The following is a 21288-nucleotide window of genomic DNA, read 5'->3' as shown; positions in this document are numbered from 1 at the left end:
TTGTGGGAGCACTAAGTTGTCATTGTCATTTTTTGTCGCTATTAAAGACACTCATCATTAATTTAAACGACTCTAATTAAATCAAGCTACAGAAGTAAACTTTCTAGAAATAAAATGATAAACAACTAATCTATTCAACTTTAGGTTTTTTTAATCAGAAATAAAATAAAGGGGTGAAATGTGTTATAGATAATATGTATAAAAAGACGAATGCAGTACTAGTAGAAACTATGTAGAGAAAAGATTTAAAAAAAAATTATTACTATTATTATTTATTGCCAAAAAACAATTACAAACATACAAAAACACTGAAACTAAGGGAGTAGGCAGGAACCTAAAAGTGAACCTAATCACTATAACAAGAGTTCAGGTTCCGTACTCCCAAAGTAACAACAATGATATATAATAAACTATCTATAAAAATTTATATTACAAATAGACGAATCAACATTGTCAATATAAAACAAAAGGATAAAGGATAAATCAATGGAAAATGTGATAATATGTAAACAAATGAACAAAACTCTTTAAAAAATGTATGTAAACAGATGATAAAAACAAACATTGTTAATATAATAATATGTCTATTGTATTGAAATGAAAATGTGTTTAGAAAAAAATTTAGGTAAAGAGATAGGAACATAATGTATGGAAATAAAAGTGGGATAAACCCACATAAGGACATAAGATAAAAAAAAAAGAAAGGGGTTTGTTTCTATTGATTTGTTTGATCATTAAAATAAATAACCAAGATATAATTGCATCATTTACTTTGAATATTATACTACACAAACAAATAGAGAAATACAACTGGAACGTCGGATCTTAATTGTTCTACTAAACTGCAATTAATTTAACCAGTTTTATATAGCGCCTATCTTTCTTTAACTATACCAAGAAAAGTAAATTTCTATTTTAAATCGGACCAATAACATTTGAATCTTTCTATTCTTTCTATTTCGGTCTAATAATAAAGGGGAAACAAAGCTGGTTCAACAGGAACTAGGTGTGCCATTGATGTTCAGCCTAAATGTACGACGACGGAAGATAGGTGTTTTGACCTTGCGATAATAGGAAGGAGTCGGGAGTGTCTTTTGATAGACGTTTTTCAAGATTTTAGTCTATTATTATCCGAGTGTCTGTTCAAGGAACATATTTAATGATCAACCTTCTTTAAAACCCTTGAGTATTTAGACCCAACCAGGTAATTGTATATAAAATGTAAATCGGCCATCTACAAACAAAATAACTGACCAGATCTCCTATAATAATAAAAATAAAAAAAGCAAGTAGAACACATTTTTGAAAAAATGATTGATAACACCTCCTCCTACATTATAAGCGCAACTTACAGAGACCTAAAGTGACAAAAAACGTACTCCCGATTATATTACAAACACAATTTCTTCCAGGTGTTTTTGAAAACACATTGCGTTTATTTGAATAAAGTATTTACCTATCTCAAAATTAATATTGATATAAAAAAGATCAATTTTATTACCGATACAGTACTCTGTAATTTCCACGTTGTGGTTATACGTCACCATCAGCCAATCGAATGCAGTAAAATATATGACGTCATGTTATTGGTTCTCAAAAAACAGTGCCTTGTTTTCATGCGACAGATCGTCGATAAATAATGGATAAAACAACAGGTTTTTTCCGATGGTGTAGTTAATTTATTACGAGAAATGTGGAAAGAAAATATTCTGCTTTTTCTAGGCGTTTTCTTGATGCCAATACATTTTGTCTGTGGTTTCACGAATGAAAAACAGGTAGGCCCATCTAACTTTTTCTGTATCACAAAATTTCGTGTTTGCTCCACTGAAAAGACGCGTTCATAACATTGGATATTGTTTGAACGAGGTGTTAGTTTAGGCCTAGAGGCTAGGTCATTTTTATACTCCCAAAATATTTATTGATGTGTGTGCTTATAAAGTTCTATTATTATGATTATATTATGCAACAACTGAGCAGCAGTGAGTTTTATTAAATCAGATTTGTATTTATAATAATTAATATATTTTCTTTGTTGTTGCATCATCTGAATTTCCATTGTTGTAATTTAACTACGGGTAATAAAAATGTAATGTCATTACATTAATTTAACAGGAATTGTTATTTATCAACATTGGAGGTGGATCTAGCTAAATTAGAAAAATGGACTCGGCAACCATCTAAAAAATGAAATGCAAAAACAATCTAGGCCTAGGCTAGGCCTGAATCCCTTTGTCAAAAAAAAAAATGAATCCTTTAAAAACATAGTTCTAAATGTGTAACAATAAAACGAAACGACTACATAAAGGTTAATTAGGATGAAGTAATCCAGATTTAAGGTTACAGTATACTTTGATCTTTGGAGATCCTTTTACTAATACTTTGGTACAGTAGGCCATTTTATAGGATATAAAATCATTGTTGTTGACAATGACAATTGAAAATTATTGATTTTTCCAATATTATCAAGCCACCAAAGTAACAAAGCTTTTCAAGCGACTGTGAGTGTGACTAGCTATGAAATTTTAAAATTTCTATTACATACAAGATTTGTTGGTTATCTAGGAAATAAATGTGTTTTGTCTGGCAATAGATTTCATTTTCTAGTGGACAAAAACATTTGTATTAAGTTACATTACATGTGTATTTTTTTATATATATGTACATACATTTTTGTTGTTAATAAAGGATGATAAAACAAAGCTAAGTGTGCCATACGCACAAACTGATGATGTCATATTGGTGTCAACACTTAGTGGAGGGCTGTATGCTGTCAAACCATCAGTAGGACATAATTCATGGAGTATTAAAGATGGTGAGTACACCGAACTATGGCATTGACGACATAGAACCATTATTTGAAAAGGTCCTTTTTTATTAAATATAGTGCTATGAAAAATAATTGTTATTATCATACTGTAATGCACAGTTTCTAAAGATTTTGTGCTCAAAAGCCATGCAATGGAATGAAATTAGCAGTTTATACATGGAAAATCAGGGTTTTTAAAAATTATTTGGGCCTTGAATGGTGGTCACCATGTTTACTATGTAGTAAAAGAAATAAACAGTTCCTTCATCAATTGAATTATTTTAAAGTTACTAATTACTATTAATATTATATGTCTTTGTCTGTATTCATATATTTGTTTTTTGCAAGTTTTATACAATATTGTTAAGTTAATCTTGTGGTATCCAATTTACAATTATTAAGCTTAAAACATCATTTAAATTTTGTATATTTTACCTTCACAATTAGACTTTACTAACCACAGATTTTACCTGCGACAAGCACAATGAATACCCATGACTATAGCAATATGGTTCTATTGTACGTTTTAAAACAGACCATATTGTTAACGCAAAGCATGAACTATTCACTGTTATTGCCTACAAAAACTAGGCTCTCCTTTCAATCCACTTAACATTCATTATCAGTATTAATGCATTTTGCCATAAACAGGACTTGGATACGCTTGAGTGGGTTTTGGTATAACGAGCGAAACACATGTTTTGAAGCTTTTTCAGACCTTCCTGGTTATGGTTTGGTGTATATTAATCATTTACAATTTGTAAATCATTAAAAAGAAGTTTTACTCAAAATAATTAATGGGATTATGAATTCATGTATCTCATTATGAATATGATATAAATCATCTTTACTGTACAGTACATTATTAATTATTAATAAAACTAAATCAAAATTCTTGAAACTGCAGTCATATCTCTATACAATAGGGCTAATAGTAATATTCTAGCTGTAGTCCCATTCTTTTTGTTGCAGACATAATAAAAACAATATGAAATTTTAAAAAAAATATCTCAACTCCAGTCTTCTGGAGCATTCTGGAGTAATGATGTATCTTGTAAAAAAACTTATTTCAATTACTTCATTTCAGATCCTATAGTTAGAATGCCACTAACAACCAGTAAAGAGTCACCTATATTTCTACCAGACCCTACAGATGGCAGTCTGTATGCATTAGCTTCTGGGCTAGAACAAGGTCTAAAGGTGAGTCCCGGATTTCTTTACTAAGCTATAGAAAGGCAACTTGTACATTATAATTTAAAGGTAATTTTAGCCTGGAATAAGTAGAAATCTAACTGCATTAACATTTAATATTTGAAATACAATATCATTTTTGTTTAGAAATTACCATTTGCTGTGGCTGATCTTGTGGCCGCTTCACCCTCTCGTTCAGAAGGCAGACTCTATACAGGTAGGTACAATAGTTGAGATGTTTTGTACCCTAAAGATAGCTATAAAATCTATTTTGATATATATTTTCTATTAGACTACTGTATTGTATGTTTGTCTAATTAATTGTCTTCGTAAACTATTTCTAGGTAAGAAAACGGACACATGGATGGCAATAGATATGGTTGAAGGGGTCAAACAGTCCATAATGTCAACCGAGGTCGAGGAAATCTCTTGTCCATCATCTAACGCTAATACTCTATACATCGGTAGAACTGAGTTCACTGTTACTGTCTTTGATAGTGAAACTAAAGAAAGATTGTAAGTATAAAGTTTACTAAATAAGGATCCGTTTTTTCTTTGTTTTTTCTCTCCTGATGTGTATTATTTTTCAATTCAATTCAATTCAAGACATTTATTTACATCCAAAAGACAAAGAGTAAAAGAAACAGTAATGATAGATTGAGATTATTGAAAAAAGTATTGGACAAAAAAAAACAAAAAGAGGACAATCTTGTGGCGGGATTGCCTTGACAAATTCGTAATTGATAATATGAAAAAAATAAATAATAGATAAATAAATTAATTAATTAAAAATAATGAAATAAAATAAAATAAATATTATACCAGTAGACAAAAGTTGTCATAAGGGGCAAGCTAGGACTTCCATTTCGTCGTCATTGCTGTATTTTTGTTGATGCACTGATTAAATATCTCCAAATAAATAGAAGGAAGTCAATCATTTATTTAAGAATTTTACATAGATATCACAAACTAAATTCTTAGATAAGAATCTTCACTGTACATGAACCTACTCAATATTGTCTTTTATAAATTGTTTTTGTTTCTTTTTTAGATGGAATGTAACTTACTTGGATTATTCAGCCCATGTGGCAACTGAACCCACTAATTATGGTAAGATAAAAATAATATATGTTGTTATCTATTTCATTACAAAGAGCGAGACAAAACTATGCTTTGAACCTAGGCCTTTTGAATTGGAGGCAAGGATGTTAACCACTACATAGCATTTTGTAATGTATTTAAAAGATGTGTATTAATATTCTTGAATACTTTTTTAGGGTTAACATTTTTATCATCTGTTTCGGATGGATCGTTAGTGGTGTTAGACAATCACAGTGGTGCCCTTCTATGGGAAGGCTTCTACGACTCACCCGTTGTCGGTCTGTATACACCCCGACATGATGGTTTGACCAAGGTCCCGTTTACGCCATTTGCCCCAGGAACGTTAGAACATCTACAAGGAGGCAGTCGTGAGTTTCCATTATGGCGAGAAAGACTGTTGGAGTTCAGTAAAACGCAAAATGAAAATGATCATTTATTGTAAGTAATTGCTCCACAAGGTACCACACAGTAGAACCCCTATAAAGCTTTGTCTCTAGTAAACTATCAAACTTTATGTGACAAAAAAAATTTAATATGTCTGCTGTTAATATACTGTATTATTTGTGTTCTACAGACCTACACTTTACATAGGAGAGCATAGCTTTGGTGTGTATGCATTGCCAGCAATGGTTGAAAAGGGAAGTGTTCCAGTTTTGGTAAGAAAATTGTTAGTCATTCTACCAACTATATCAAAATCACAATCAACATAACAAAATAATCGGAAAAAAATATTTTTTTTTTTTTTTTACTAATATTATGCAATGTGCAGAAAACAAAATCCTCTGATTCAAGTGCTTGATAAAATCTGCTATATTATTATTAATAAATATAAAATGCGTTTAATTCAACAGATGACGTCATTACCACGTCTTGAAGGACCAGGAGTTATGGATACAAATACTAATACAGAAACTATGGGTGTAGATTTACCTAACCCACTTGATCTTAAGCTTGAGCCAGTTAAAACATTATTAATAGGTAAGGAAACCTTTAACTAACTTAACTAATCCAGTCAATTTGAGCATTAAACCAGGTTACAAAATTGCTACTACTAGGTAAGGAATTTATTTATGCAAATCGAAATCATTGACTTTTGTGCATGCATATTCATATTTTCATCTACTTTTTGACATGTTAATTTGTGCAACCAATCAGGAATGTTCGATTCTAACAAATATATTCACCTAGTGTAAAACAGGCTTAAGTACACTTACAGTTGAACTAACTTAACCAACCCAGTTAATGGCCTGAGTTAAAACATTACTACTAGGTAAGGACACTTATTCATTATAATCTTATTATACACAACTATTTTTCATTCAGGCTACCATGAAATCCCAAAAGATTCAGGAATTGCTATAAGAAAGTCTAAGCCTGAAGTCATCGTCTCAACCACTACTGTGATGCCCCAGCTACCTGAGCAACCAAACAGGGAAGAAGAAATTATTCATTCACTACCATCAAGGAGGCCTAGCAAACCAGATAATCCTAACCAGTCAATCAGGCCTGGGTTTGAGGAATATGTAACTTCATCAGTCAACAATGTAAAGCCTCATGTCAGCCAATCTAATGTTGAAATGTCTCGGTTAGGCTTGAGTGACTCGGCCTTTGTTGGAGGAATCTTGACATTAGTTATTGGACTGGGTTTAATTGTATATTGCTTGCCAAGGGTATGTATGCAAAGCACTCAATAATTATAGCTATAGAAAAAAAAAATCAAGATTTGTGTAGTGTCTCATAATCAAAGGTAATGTCATTTTCAATTTCAGCCATTGGTCATTGTGTCTAACCAACCACGATCAGCCCAGACTTCCACAGGGTCACTGCAGGGGTCAAATAACGACAAAGATGCTATACCAGCAGGCTTTGTCAAAGTCGGCAAGATTTTGTTCAATCCAAAAGATATTCTTGGACAAGGCTGTGAGGGAACTTTTGTCTTCAGGTAAATGCTTAACTTAATATTCTCTCAATACCAGACTCTATGAAAAACCTGGAAACTGTCACCAAACTAGATTTTCCTTGAGGTCTAAAGGGTCCTAAAGTATTCTTTACCATTAAAACCACATTCTGAATACCAGACTTCAGAAAACCAAACATAGACATGTAACTGTCGACTGTAATAACGATATTGTATTTGTTTTTGCTAGACTCTAAAAATCTACATCTACATAATGAATACACATATAGCATGTTCAGTACCAGTCATCTTTCATTCAATCTATTGCTGGAAAAAAAAACACTGTTATACTGTATATATATCAATTTAATTACACAGGAACATTTTCAAAATTCATTGTAACAAAAATCCTGTCTTAGAAAAAAGTTCTTTCATTTTCTAATGAAATATAAAACTATGTTAACCTATTTTGTGCAGAGGTCGGTTTGATAACCGTGATGTTGCAGTGAAACGTATCCTACCAGATTGTTTTAGCTTTGCTGATAGGGAAGTTGATCTCCTAAGAGAATCGGATGAACATCCAGGGGTCATTAGATACTACTGTACGGTATGTGTTTATCAACTATTATAACACAACTAATTTTATTCTTGCAATTTGATAGGTCAATTAGGCATCACATGTCATTTGGAATTCTCCCTATCTCATGGAAATGAGATATAATGGTGATAATGAACAGTACTAATGCACGTTTTGAGAATGCCTCGTTAAAATAGAGCAGTCAATTTTTCAACTCATGAAATATTCTCACCATTCAACTCATAAACAATAATTATTTGTATACTATGAAAGACTACTAGTATGTATTTTTGCAAAAATATAGTAGAACCCCTATTTTAAAGGACCCCTTTGAGACCCAAAATAATGTCCCCCTTCATTGAGATGTCCCCTTAATATGGTTAAAATATATTGCAATTTTTTTTTTCACTGGAAAGTGTCACCTGATTAGGTTTTCCCAAATGAAAAATTAAAAGTATTTTTTACCATTAGTTTATACAACTACAATATCCCATTTTCATCCAGTTACAATTGATTAATTCACTTGATATAACATTATTCAGTAGTGGAAAATGTATATAGTGCAAACATATTGCAAAATAGGCATACATTTTAATTGTTTTTACTAAAGGAGGAAGATCTTCAGTTTCGTTACATTGCTCTTGAGCTGTGTCAAGCCACACTACAGGATTATGTGAAAGATCAAAGAAAGTATGATATGTTAACACCTATAGAGTTGCTACATCAGGCCACAAGTGGTCTAGCTCATCTGCACTCATTAAACATAGGTTTGTACAATTCCTCAGTTTCCAGGCACTAATCAAAGCATACAACAAGCCAATCTATAGAAGGTGGTTTATTTCCTCAATTTCCAGGCAGTTGCCAAGTTGTAAAAAAAAAAAAAAACTACATTATGCTTAATCATAAATTATAAGTAAAATTCCAACACTAATGATATTCAATTTTTTTATTCCTAGTTCACCGCGATATAAAGCCACACAATGTGCTCATATCTAAACCAGATAAGTTTGGGAATATCAAAGCAATGATCTCAGACTTTGGTCTGTGTAAGAAACTAGCTGCTGGCCGCCATTCCTTCTCCAGGAGGTCAGGGGTCGCTGGAACCGAGGGATGGATAGCACCAGAGATGTTAACTGGTGATGGAAGAACAGTATGTATTATAATAGTGCTACTGCTACTATTTCCATAGTCCTTTTAATCAGATATGCTATCAAACTATACCGTTTCAAGTATGTAAACTTATAGCCATACCTATGCAAAGTCATGAATATCAATGTGACAAATTTAGAACACTCTAAATGTCCCTTCTATTCAATTCATTTATGTCCAAAAGACAATAAGTAAAGAAAACCTATAATGACAGATTGAGATTATTGAAAAAAAAAATAATGGACGAAGGCAGCATCCCAAGAAGATGAAAATCTTGTGGTGGAATTGCCTTGCCTTTTCCCCATCATTGAGACAAACTTGACAAGGTCAAAGGTTGAATCAAAACATGTAGCATATTTATATAGATTAGAAATTCCTTTATTTAAGAAGAAGAATTTCACTTTGAAACTAAATATTTGTTTTTATTATCTTCCAGACTACTGGTGTTGATATATTTTCTCTAGGCTGTGTCTTCTACTACGTTCTTTCCAAAGGCAAACACCCATTCGGTGAATCTTTACATCGTCAAGCTAATATATTATCTGGCAATTATAAGCTAGACCAACTAATTTCAGGTATATTATGTGGCTGCTAAACTAACTATAGCATGGAGGGTTTAGTTTATTACATTGATTATGATTATATTGTATCATAAATATCCCTATATTATTTGTCAATTGTATTGTAGAACAACATTTATTACAACTATTTTATGATAAACTAAAGTGTAATAATTTATACAGACTATAGGACAATTGAAATTTCTGAAAATTCATTAAATAATTTTGCTTTGACCTTTGGCCATTCACAGTAGGTCACTGATGTCCATCATTTTTAGACATGTATTGTAGGACATAATTATATATAAACATACAGTACACGGAGTTGCTAATTAACAACTCCCTGCTGATAAGGCCATGGAACTCTATGCTCTAAGGGTCACTTTGTGTTAATATAGATAGGTCTCTTAAGCTAGATAGGCCTAGCAGATACACCAGGAAAATCTAGCTCTTGTTTAATATTTAAGCTATATTCTAGGCCTGTGTTACACAGCTTAAATATTTAAGTCAAATCAGGTCTAAATTGATAAAATGTTTTGACTTGCCTTTATGTTAAAGATGTATTGTCCCTTGAAACACAAAAAAATGAAGGTCAAAATATTCTAAATTTAAATTGGCCATATCAAAGTAATATTAAAGTTATTCACTTTACGTCGAAAATTTGAGCCAAAAACAACAAGTTTACATAATTAACAGGTAAATTAGTTTGATTACATGTCGTCTGAAAAATCGTCGCGAGCGAAAGTAAACAAAGATTTCAAACCACGAGTACGCATTATGCATGATGCTAATTAGGATTGTTTACAACTCGTCACAGTTGAGAAGGTATTTTCACACAGATCGTGAGGAAGTTTTATGAAATATGCATACAGAGTAGCCAAACAAGCGCGTTTCATTATGGGATATGTTTTGATCGAAAACTTTGACTGGAAGAAACAAAAAAACGTCTGTATTTCAGTTAAATGATATTTTTTTTTCGACAAATTTTTGGTGATACTGTACAATACATCTTTAATCCTTCTCTTCACAATATATAAATAATCCAAAGTAAATCCAATAAAAAGAACCAACATAACACAAGATAGAAAACGCAAAGTACACATCAAAATACGAATGGTGTCTTCACCTGAACAACTCTTGATTGCAACTGAACAGAACAATGGAAAACAGAACAAAAGAAATCTATGGCCACCTGACATGTAAATTATAATGTAAATGAGGGATTGGACTTAAAATTATTGAGTGTGAAAATCATCTCTGACCATGTAATTACCAGGAAAGCATCTTAAGCACCAAGCTATCTATTTCTATATACTATATAATATAATACAACCCCTCCTCTAGGACACGCATTTAGGGAATACCCCAATTCAGGGGACACAACTATTCAAGGAACATCCTATTAAGGGGACAATTTCCTGGGAAACGAACAAGGCAATACAGTATATGTTTAACACTATGGATAACCCCTCTATTAAGGGACACCTTTTTTGGTCCTGAAGGTGTCCCCTTAATAGAAGTTTTACTGTATATACAATATATGTTTTAAGTAATAATACTTTTGTTTTCTTGCAGATGATTTTATTTCAAGAGAACTGATCAGCCGAATGCTCTGTTCAGAATGTAACAAAAGACCAAAAGCAAATACTGTTCTTTCACATCCATTCTTTTGGAGTAAAGACAGGCAATTAAGGTTCTTCCAGGTTAGTTGAACATTATTAAAATGACATTACATTCACACAATTAAGCATCCATGTTTGGTTACGTGTGCAATTAAATATATAATATTACATGACACTGTATACAAAAACCATATTTACATTAGTGTCCAATTTCATTCACACTTTACAGTGAGTGGGGGAAGGATTTTCCACAAGCCCCTTCACCTTCTCCCAAAATCCCCTATAATCTGGATTTTTATCAACTTTACATGAAATTAATTAAATTGTGAATGTCAAATGCCCTTAGTAGTTTATATTTTTTACTAGTATATATTTCAATGTCTATAACTACGCAAACAACAACCCCCAAACCCCACCCCTCCTTATTTTTCTTTTTTCAAAATAGGAAATCTTTGAGGTAATTCGCCACTCTTTTATATGATAGTACTGTAGATGTATATTTCCCAATACGCATGCTATTTGGAAATCTGTGAAAAAAGTTTATTCACAATAAAGTGATTTCAGTTAGTTTAATTTTTCAATTCATTTAATTGTATTTAGGATGTGAGTGACAGGATAGAAAAAGAATCGGTAGATTGCCCTCTAGTCGTCTGTCTCGAGTACAACGCATCGGAGGTGGTACGAGGTGACTGGAGGGACAACATTACAATTGAATTACAAACAGACCTTCGCAAATTTAGGTCGTATAAAGGGACGTCGGTCCGAGATTTATTACGTGCAATGAGAAATAAGGTTAGCATTGTTAAAATTCTTTTTCAAAATTCAAACATACTATAATAGTAGTACACATATGAAATACTGTGTTTAATAGGGACAATGTATAGTGTTAAAATAGCATAGTTCTTGATTGACCTGACCTGATATATATTACCATAAATTGGTCATGTGTTAAAATTCCTAAGAGATATGAGATGAGATAACGAAGAATAGACAGTAGGTATTGGACATTTAATTTGGAATAATTAATAATTCGGAATATTATTGTTTGGAAAACCTATTACCACCAGACAAATATAACCTGTGAATTACTCGCAATTGTTCTCAATTAGAGAGAAAGACAAAACATCTGACCAATTACAATAATCTCATTAATAAGTATTGCTCTATTTTTCTTACAGAAGCATCACTATAGAGAGCTACCAGAGGAAGTTAAAAAATCATTAGGCTCCATACCTGATCAATTCGTACAATACTTCACATCACGGTTTCCACGACTACTACTACATGTCTACCACGTGATGGATATCTGCCGCTACGAAAGCATCTTCCAAAAATATTATCTCTTGGAAAATTCAAGTAATGGGCCGGTCAGGTGAGAGGAAACCTCCACTCGAAATGACTGATTGAGATGAGATGATGGCCGGGTCGTCAAAGGCCATGCTGAAGAATGAGGCCATGTTTTCTTGCCGAAACGGGTCCATGGTTAGTTTGTCTGGATCAAAGGTCAAATTTTTAAAAGATTACCAGTCTAGGCATGTACTTAAAAATTGTAGAATACTCTAAGCAAACAGACAATACAATCTTTGTTGTTGCATGGATTATAAGCTTTCTTGGGCTCATTAAATAGACAATTGGATAAACATCTACAACTGGTATTGATAGACATTCTGACTGATACAAAAAGAGTACTTATATATTATATGGAACATTATCCGTTGAACTACCATGTAGAATTGAATTGAATTACTAGTACTAAGACCTCAGTGATGCCGTTTGTAGAAATTACAAACTCTCTATGGGATAGTATTTTTAACCACATTTAAACCAATGATTTTAATTGACAGCAACTTAAATTTTATTGAAAATTAAGAAAGACTTAATTGTTTAATACAAATTAGATACTTAAATTAAAGATTATTTATTAAAAAGATATTTATACAAAGTGCTATATAAATAATAATAGCAGCAACTGTATGTCAGTATAAAATCATGGGGTGTACATCAATTAAATGTAATTGCTCTGTGGGGAGTATGGCTGTTTGAAGTAATCACTGAGAACAATTATTCATATTATACTACTAGAGTATGTCTCAAAACATGTTTTAAAAGAAAACATTGATACTGTCTAATACAGTAAATCAACTAGTTTGGAAAATAATTTATGGTAGCCTGAAGTACGAAGTTGAATTCAAATAAAATATAAATACAGTACAGTATATTCACTACAAACTTCTCATAGAGAGCCAGAGGCTATGTCTAATTTTTCAACTCACAATATTTTTAGCCTTTTCTAGTTCATTGTAAATAAAATTTAATGTATCTAAAAATACAGAAATATTTTTTAAAGAGTTTGTTTTATTACAGTAAATAACTGCTTGTGTTACGGAGCGTTAAATCTAACTAAACGCTTCATCTATTTATTAGTTAACGTCACAAATATGGCGTGAAATTTCCAGATAACTGTGAAACGATCCGAAATAGGTCACCTATTGTAGACGCAATGATCAACAACTAATTTCATATTAATATCTATAAATAATTGAACTTGCAATTTCCTTGTTGGAAATAAATTTCTAAGGTGATCCCTAGATATAATGAAAAATGATTCCTAGATTGAAATAAGGGACCAACTTGAATTACTTTTCATTGATGATAAATGTAGTAATTCTTAGGGGAATAGACACATTAATAATATTATGTTTGTATGACTGATCATGATATGTAGATCTACAGCTGTCTGAGTTATCATTTTTTATAATAATTTTGTGCATTAATTATTATATTGCTGAATCATGATTTAGGAATTATATGATAGTTGTCAGTTAAAAATAAAAAATACATTTCATATTTTTCATTTTCTTTCACACAAAGTACACATGAATGTTAATTTTTTTCAAAGACATTTTCCCATGCTCAGATATTCCCCTTTTTTGTCACCAATTTTGTTATTTTGTGTGCACGCCTTCAATATTTTCGTGGACTAGAAAATTGTGTTTAGTGTTTTATTTGTTTCCAAAACTTGTCCAGAGTAATTAAAATTTTATAATTAAATTTAAGTGTGTTCACCATTCAGACAAACATTTTGATAGTTGTGGTCCAAGAGTCGATGACCAATTGATACTGTAATAATTTATTAGTTCAGTTACTCGAATTATGAGTTTAGAGAATATCATATTTTTATATAAGCAATATTTTTTAACAGTTTGTAAATATCCTGCTATATTGTCTTTACTGTAATATACTTTTCAAGCCATTCACACATTTAGTTTATGTTTCATTGTTTTTAAAGATAATTGTAATATAAATACTAAATTACTGTATTATTGTGGTTTTTCTTTAAAAATAGTTTGTGATCACTTGCAGGGCTTGATTAATTATGTTCTCAATATCTTATTTTTCCTTCTCCTTTTAATTATTATATTTGAATGTTTTTATTTTATGAGTTGCTTACATGTATTCCATACTTAATGAAGTTTTTATACTTTCTGTATTTATTCAATATGTAAAGTTACATTTTATTATTTCTTCCAAGGACATAACTAATTGACATTAATCTTTTGTCGGGTCTTTTGTACTTCAGTTAAATGTAATATATTTTTCAATTGTGAATTAAACAAATATATTAAACAATACCTTGTGCATTACTTACTTATTACTGGTCTTTGTAATCGTGATAAGGGTGTGTGGCGCAGTGTGTTGGATGTTCGACTACTGATCGTGAGATCGCGGTTTGAACCCAACTCTCGCCGCATTGCTTGTATTCTTAGGCAAGATACTTTACTTACATTTGCCTCTCTCCACCCAGGTGTATAAATGGGAACCCAGTTGGATCAAGACACAACTTTGCACTGATTACTAGCTGCATTATGGGAGTATGTTTCCATACATGTTTGATCCACAAAAAATGACTGGGGTAATTTTTCAATTGTTCAGCGCTTTGAGGTTTCACAACATAAGGCGCTATATAAATCCAGGATATTATTATTATACTAGATCACAAATGGTGGCTATTGACTGTATACAGTTAGTGCTTACGGACACTGCATGTTGATGCTCAAAACAATATCACTCCTGCATCCCACTAGACTACTATCGTATATTTTTCTCTAAGGAGGATGGATTTTATTTTCCTACCTCGTCTCTTTGGTTTGGTAAAATGGAAAGTGAGGATTTTTACAGGCTCGTTGTTGTTTGATCTTATGACATGCGAGATCCATTTATGTTGTTGTTATGACTTAATTAATTACTCTATTATTTCTGTGAGAGTTTGCATTGTAGATAACGTGTGATGTAATGTGCAAAGTGGCAGATTTCATGGGCCTTGGTTAAAGTCTCGGATCTCTTTGCATTATGCGGAGCAGAATAAATATTTTAATATAAAGGGGACAAAATAAGTATATTATATAAAGCAATCAATAGAAACCCTGGATGCTATAGGCAAGTATAGATATTATATAGCTACCATTTAGAGACCCTGGATGCTATATGCAAGTATAGATATTATATACCTTCCATTTAGAGATCCCGGATGTTATAGGAAAGTATGGATATTATATAGCTTCTATTTAAAGACCCTGGATGCTATAGGCAAGTATGGATATTATATAGCTTCCATTTGGAGACCCTGGATGATATAGGCAAGTATGGATATTATATAGCTACCATTTAGAGACCCTGGATGCTATAGGCAAGTGTACCATTTAGAGACCCTGGGTGCTATAGGCAAGTGTACCATTTAGAGACCCTGGATGCTATAGGCAAGTGTACCATTTCTGAGACCCTGGATGCTACATGCATTTGTACCATTTTAGATACCCTGGATGCTTTACCATTTTAGATACTCTGGATGCTATAGGCAATTGTACTATTTTAGATATCCTGGATGATATAGGCAATTGTACCAATTTAGATACCCTGGATGCTATAGGCAATTGTATCATTTTAGAGACCATGGATGCTATAGGCAATTGTACCATTTTAGAGACCATGGATGCTATAGGCAATTGTACCATTTTAGAGACCATGGATGCTATAGGCAATTGTACCATTTTAGAGACCATAGATGCTATAGGCAATTGTACCATTTTAGATACCCTGGATGCTATAGGCAATTGTACCAATTTAGAGACCATGGATGCTACAAGCAGTGTACAACATTACATTCATGTTTGTAGTTTTAAAACCATAAAGTTAGTTCTGTATATGTACTGGTATACAGTTATATTATTATTGAATATTCATAAATCTGTCAAGACTGTTTATATTATACAAACTTTATGGGACCCTGGATATTGTAATAGGCAACGTAATAATAATAATAATAACAGGATTTTTATAGCGCACATACAACTCAAGAGTGCTCAAGGCGTAATCAGGCAGTTATAATAATATTATAAAAGTTATTGATAGTCTAATGCATTTTCTCTTGTAGCCACTGTTTACTGAGCACATACTAATGTATTTTAACAGCACTCGCAAATAAAACAGTGGCCTGACAATGATTGATTATTGGTGCGTGAATGATTTCACTACTTATCGTAACCATTAATAGGATATTTATCAATAGAACTGTAAGACAGTTCAAATGGAACACAATTTAAATTTTTCTTTATAAATGTAACAGAATTTTATTTACACAGTAATTAAGTTTCCTGTGAAATGGATAAGGAACATAGTAAAGTTAGGTTTGCAGTACAGAGAATGTAGCTAGGTTTTTTTTGTTATTCTATTACTTTGCATGTGCTTTGAGAATCATTACAAACAATTGTTACATTGTTGTATGTATAAACAGCGAAATCAATGGATTAAGTAGTTACTCTCCTTGATATCTAAATGCACTGTATAACATGAATACTTGAATCTTAAAATATGAATCAAGATGATTTGCATTCCATCAATATACACTGCGATTAAATTGGTGAGCCCTTGAAATACGCAACAGCAACTGGTCTTGTGATTGGACCGACCGAAACTACTTCAAAAAGCTACTAGATACCATAAACAACACAATAAAATGAAAGAACAAGATTTGAAGGCACTAACACCAGATTTTCCATTTAATCCTCTTTGTTAAGCATTTTCATGGTTATATTATCACTAACATTGCTTGCTAAGTAGTACAGCGAACACAGAACAAAGATCTTACACACACAATAAAAGCTTTGTATATTTTAAGGTAGTTAACTATTGTTTTGTTTTTTTTTATTCAGAGTTAATTGCTTAGTCTTGACCATTCTCAAACCACATCACTTTGTATTCACACACTTATATTACTTATTATATAATACTTGCTTTGAATTTGGAAGATAAGAAAAACCAAACCACTACTACGTCCTAGACAACCCGTCACTTGGTAAATCTATCTATGTATTACCGACGCATGATTGCAAATCGTTTATTTTATACAAAGAAACTTATTGTTATAATAATAATAATAATGTCCCAATAAATCAGCTATCTCAAAAACTATATTAAAAATCTTTGTGTTATTAAAGATTGATAGGAATTTAGTATTTGACAGGTAATCGTCTGAAACAATCTTAAATAGCTCCCTCACCAAACAGGTGGTTTCTAGTACGTTATACATTCTCGTTGAAGAAATTCTTAAACTACTATATTTGAATACCTCTTCGTAAACCTTAATTAAACTTAATTACACCACCTGTCCCCTTAAACTTCTTAATTAAAACACATTCAAGTATGGAAGGAAGAATTGATTTGATTAAGCAACTGATGGTAACGCTTCTCTTCAACAACAAACAACAATAACATTTATACATAAATTGGTCCTCTCCTCGGAATAATAAACTCTACACTGTTTTTGCAATGATATAAGACTATTGAAAAATGCCCCTATTTAAGTATTGTGTGTTTAGTGTCCAACCCACCAGAGTATTTAGAATTAAACTAATGTAATGTACATGTCTTCACGTGAATGAACTGAGTATGGCAGGCTACCACTGTCAACTTATATAAATCCTTAGTCTTTGGCTTTCTTTACTATTCTGTGGGTAAAATTATGAATTCTTTTCACATAACCTCATACCGAATCAGTTCCATTTTTTTGTAAAGTTTTTTTTTTTTCAATTCATAAAAGGTCTTGGTTTTTTTTAAACATAAACATTAAACGGTTGCACACAATGAAACAATTACCCATAAACAGTGCTGGATAAGATAAGAATTGTACTTAATTAAATTGTATTAATAATAATAATAAGAATTAAGAATAATATTAATATATCAAAATTAGCAGATCTCTCTTAAAAGTCAGTGCTACGCAACAAACGACATACAACACAATTAGGTAGAACTTTGCATAAATTTGAATTACATAGCTACAATTTACAACCACGTTTCATAGTTGCCATTTGATTGCCTTTAACGGAATCTTTACATTAAACACATGGGAGTACTGTACAATGAATAAGAAACAGAAATCCAAACAATATATATTAGTGAACACTTATTTAGTATTTCTTTCGTTAAAAAACCACTTGGGTTATTTTCATTTTTTTTTCATCAAAATTAGCAAATATAATGACATCCGTATTAATACTCTTTGAGTAGCAAAACACCACAATTATTACTTTTGTGTGTATCAAATAAAAATCAGTGCTGTATATATGAAAATAACATTACATTTATTGAACATATACTATCTGTGAACATTTCAGATCAAGTTACTTGCAGATTGGTTATGGCTTGTTTAAAAAAACCCAACATATATTTTCAAACCCTATATTTGTTGGTATATTATTAGTACTATTGTAGCAGCATGTATTAACCCATTATTTCATGCCTAATTGTGTCCTATTAACTGGACATAAGATAATCACTAAAGACAAAGTCAAGCCTGCTCCTGGGAGAGTCTCTTTTTTATTTATTTTTTTCCAACCCACATCCCAACCCGACTCCCCTTGGCAAATATTGAGTATGGACTACATAGTAGCCGTGTCCCTTCCCCCAACCCCAATACATCCACATCCCTTCACCCATAGAAATACTTTTAAGTTTTTGCACTTCTGTATATACTTTTTAATATAATTTTTATTTTTTTTTATATTTTAATCTTTTTTTTTAAATCTCCCGGAAGCAAGCAAGAGCACCATGTTATCGAAAATTTTAAAAAAACACATGAAAGGTGATTACTTCAATCATTGTTATCATCGTCAAAATCGTTTTAAACTCAGAATGCAGTTATCAGCTGCAACAAGTCAATGACCCTGAGCAGAATTTGTGACATCCAAGAGGCATTATCAACTGTTAAAACGCTGAAGACTAATCCCCACTTCTTATTTTAAATATTTACACCCTTTTTCAAACAGATTAAACCACCCCGATATATTTTTTTTTCTTTATATATATTTTTTTTAAACGAGGTGGCACTAAATCAAGGCTAGATAGGACATCTTGGTTTTCTTAAAACTTACATCTAGGTTCAAATTTGCACACTAAATTTTGGAATAAATCGTAAGCACATAAACTTGTTTGCATGAATTAAACAAAAATTGCATACGCATAAACAGTATAGAACTCGATGGAGTTGGTTAATCTTATTCTGGACATTATTGTCAAGTTAGTATTCTTCTTAATAGAGTAAAGACATAGGCACATTCATGTTAAACAATACATATATCTAAGCTTGGTGTATAACCAGCCTAAAACAAACAAGACCATTATTAAATAAAGGAGTTCTTGATGTTAGAATATACAATCTACAATATATCCAAAATACAAGTTTTGATAATTGTTTTGGTTATCATCTTAACTACAATGTTTTTTTTTTCTTTTTTTTATATTCTTGGCAGATCTATTAACTAGTTTTGTGAAAGACACTTATTATATCTTGGTACATTTCAGTCCATGTAAAGCCAGATTAGTTACATATAAGTTTAAATGGAAAAAAAATCGATAAGTTAAGAGTGGAACAATATGTGCATTCCACCGAAACAAATTGCACTTCCAAAAATAATTCCATAACATAATTGTACAAGCTGGCAACAAAAAGAAAGGAAAACCTTAAAAACTAATAATTTAAATATCCGAATAGATACATAATCCAGGTCGTAAGAAACTTCAATTATGTGACCTGAATGTTGATATACTTATTGTCCAACAGAATATAAAACAAATCACACTGATTGAAAACGATAAAAACGTCATGCAAATACTAGTTCAATATCAAAACAACTTATTCTAAAATATACTGAATAGTCTTTATCAAGACACAAAGTTAAGACATTTAATTTATTTCTTCACGTAAACATTCAGCGTTATAGCACCGATTCTAACCTATTTAAAGCACGAGACAACCTTTCGTGGCATTTCATTGTGTTATTTTTTTTGTATATATTTTTTTTTTCTTATAATAATAAACTTCTTATCTAAATGTAAAAAAGGAAAACCCTTAAAGAGAGAAGTATTATAATGTAAGGTGTATATGCTTTTCATTACCAAATTGCACATTTGCTTTTCAATTTCCAGCACTCAATGAAAAGACCAACAAATCAAAAATAAAAAACCAATCAGTTAGAAAGTTCAAAGTTCAAACTTTCCTCAGCAAGGCTTTTCTAGTGTCTGCCAATACCAGCACACACACCCGTCACAAAAACATACATTTATCACTCAAATAAAACAACATTATATAATATTTCCTTATCAAAATAGGTAGCCTTCAATTTTATATTAAACTTTACATAGTAGATCCCATGCCGTCAGCTAAGAGATCGTTAGGTAGAAACCCCATTGTAGGGTCAGTATCGAGACCTCCAGTTGCCCAATTACCTCCTCCACCGCCGCCGTTAGACCATGTCTGGCTTCCGCCGAAGCCCATACTCTGTGAAGCTGCACCCCACTGATTACCACTGAATCCACCTGTCTTTAGTTGAGCAGGAGCAGTATTCATCAAGCCGCCATTATCATCAAAAGCAAATGTAGCGTTAATGTTGGTGCCTGATGATATGCTTCGTTGTGCTCTCATTGCATCCTCCATCTTGCGGTAACGTACCATTACAGCCCGCTGCTGAGCGTTTACCTGGAAGCTTTCCATTGGTCCAAACTGAGAACACAGCTTGGATAGGCTATCCATCTGTAAATCAAACACAAGAATAGTTAGCAATTTCAAAGGGATAATAATCATTGCTTTTATGATGTGTACCTTTAAACGTTTATTGTGTGTGTCCCTTTAAACTATTATGTGTCCCTTTAAACTATTATGATGTGTCTCTTTAAACTATTATTAGGTTATATATATTAAACATATCTGACAACATTTGAATACTTCTAAAAATAATGTGCAAACGATCAACACACCAGTAATTCCCAAGTGGTTAATAACAACAAAGCAAAACTTGTTAGCAAACTCTAATAATAGATTGGCACCTTAG

The 21288-nt window shown here is 31.8% G+C and overlaps 3 protein-coding genes across 5 annotated transcripts in view; 1 reads left to right on the top strand and 2 right to left on the bottom strand.

The window, feature by feature from the left end:
* The window catches only part of LOC144840595 (evolutionarily conserved signaling intermediate in Toll pathway, mitochondrial-like), a 336759-nt gene extending 320388 nt beyond the window's left edge, over window positions 1-16371 (bottom strand). The window contains exon 1 of the mRNA XM_078696466.1: window positions 16360-16371. The gene's annotated coding sequence lies outside the window, so the exon portion shown is untranslated. The remainder of the gene's footprint in view (window positions 1-16359) is intronic.
* LOC144839599 (serine/threonine-protein kinase/endoribonuclease IRE1-like) lies at window positions 1645-14467 on the top strand. The gene is made up of 18 exons (XM_078695032.1): window positions 1645-1775; window positions 2686-2812; window positions 3894-4006; window positions 4145-4214; window positions 4342-4513; window positions 5049-5107; window positions 5275-5536; window positions 5673-5754; window positions 5950-6076; window positions 6422-6768; window positions 6868-7040; window positions 7473-7602; window positions 8183-8339; window positions 8529-8722; window positions 9158-9296; window positions 10857-10984; window positions 11504-11695; window positions 12082-14467. The coding sequence occupies exons 1-18, from the start codon at window positions 1692-1694 to the stop codon at window positions 12277-12279; spliced, it is 2754 nt and encodes a 917-aa protein (XP_078551158.1). The 5' UTR covers window positions 1645-1691; the 3' UTR covers window positions 12280-14467.
* A 559-nt stretch (window positions 16372-16930) lies between the features above and the next one.
* The window catches only part of LOC144840572 (uncharacterized), a 43641-nt gene continuing 39283 nt past the window's right edge, over window positions 16931-21288 (bottom strand). For 2 of the 3 annotated variants that reach the window (XM_078696431.1, XM_078696432.1), the window contains one exon: window positions 16931-20990. In XM_078696431.1, coding sequence (XP_078552557.1) covers window positions 20595-20990 — 396 coding nt within the window. In that variant the 3' untranslated portion in view covers window positions 16931-20594. The remainder of the gene's footprint in view (window positions 20991-21288) is intronic. The other variant, XM_078696434.1, reaches the window with a different exon arrangement.

The sequence above is a fragment of the Antedon bifida genome, chromosome 4 (assembly GCF_963402885.1).
Source record: "Antedon bifida chromosome 4, ecAntBifi1.1, whole genome shotgun sequence".
Classification (NCBI taxonomy): Eukaryota; Metazoa; Echinodermata; class Crinoidea; order Comatulida; family Antedonidae; genus Antedon; species Antedon bifida.
Note: the sequence above shows the minus strand (reverse complement) of the source record. Positions and strands in the feature narration are given on the sequence as shown.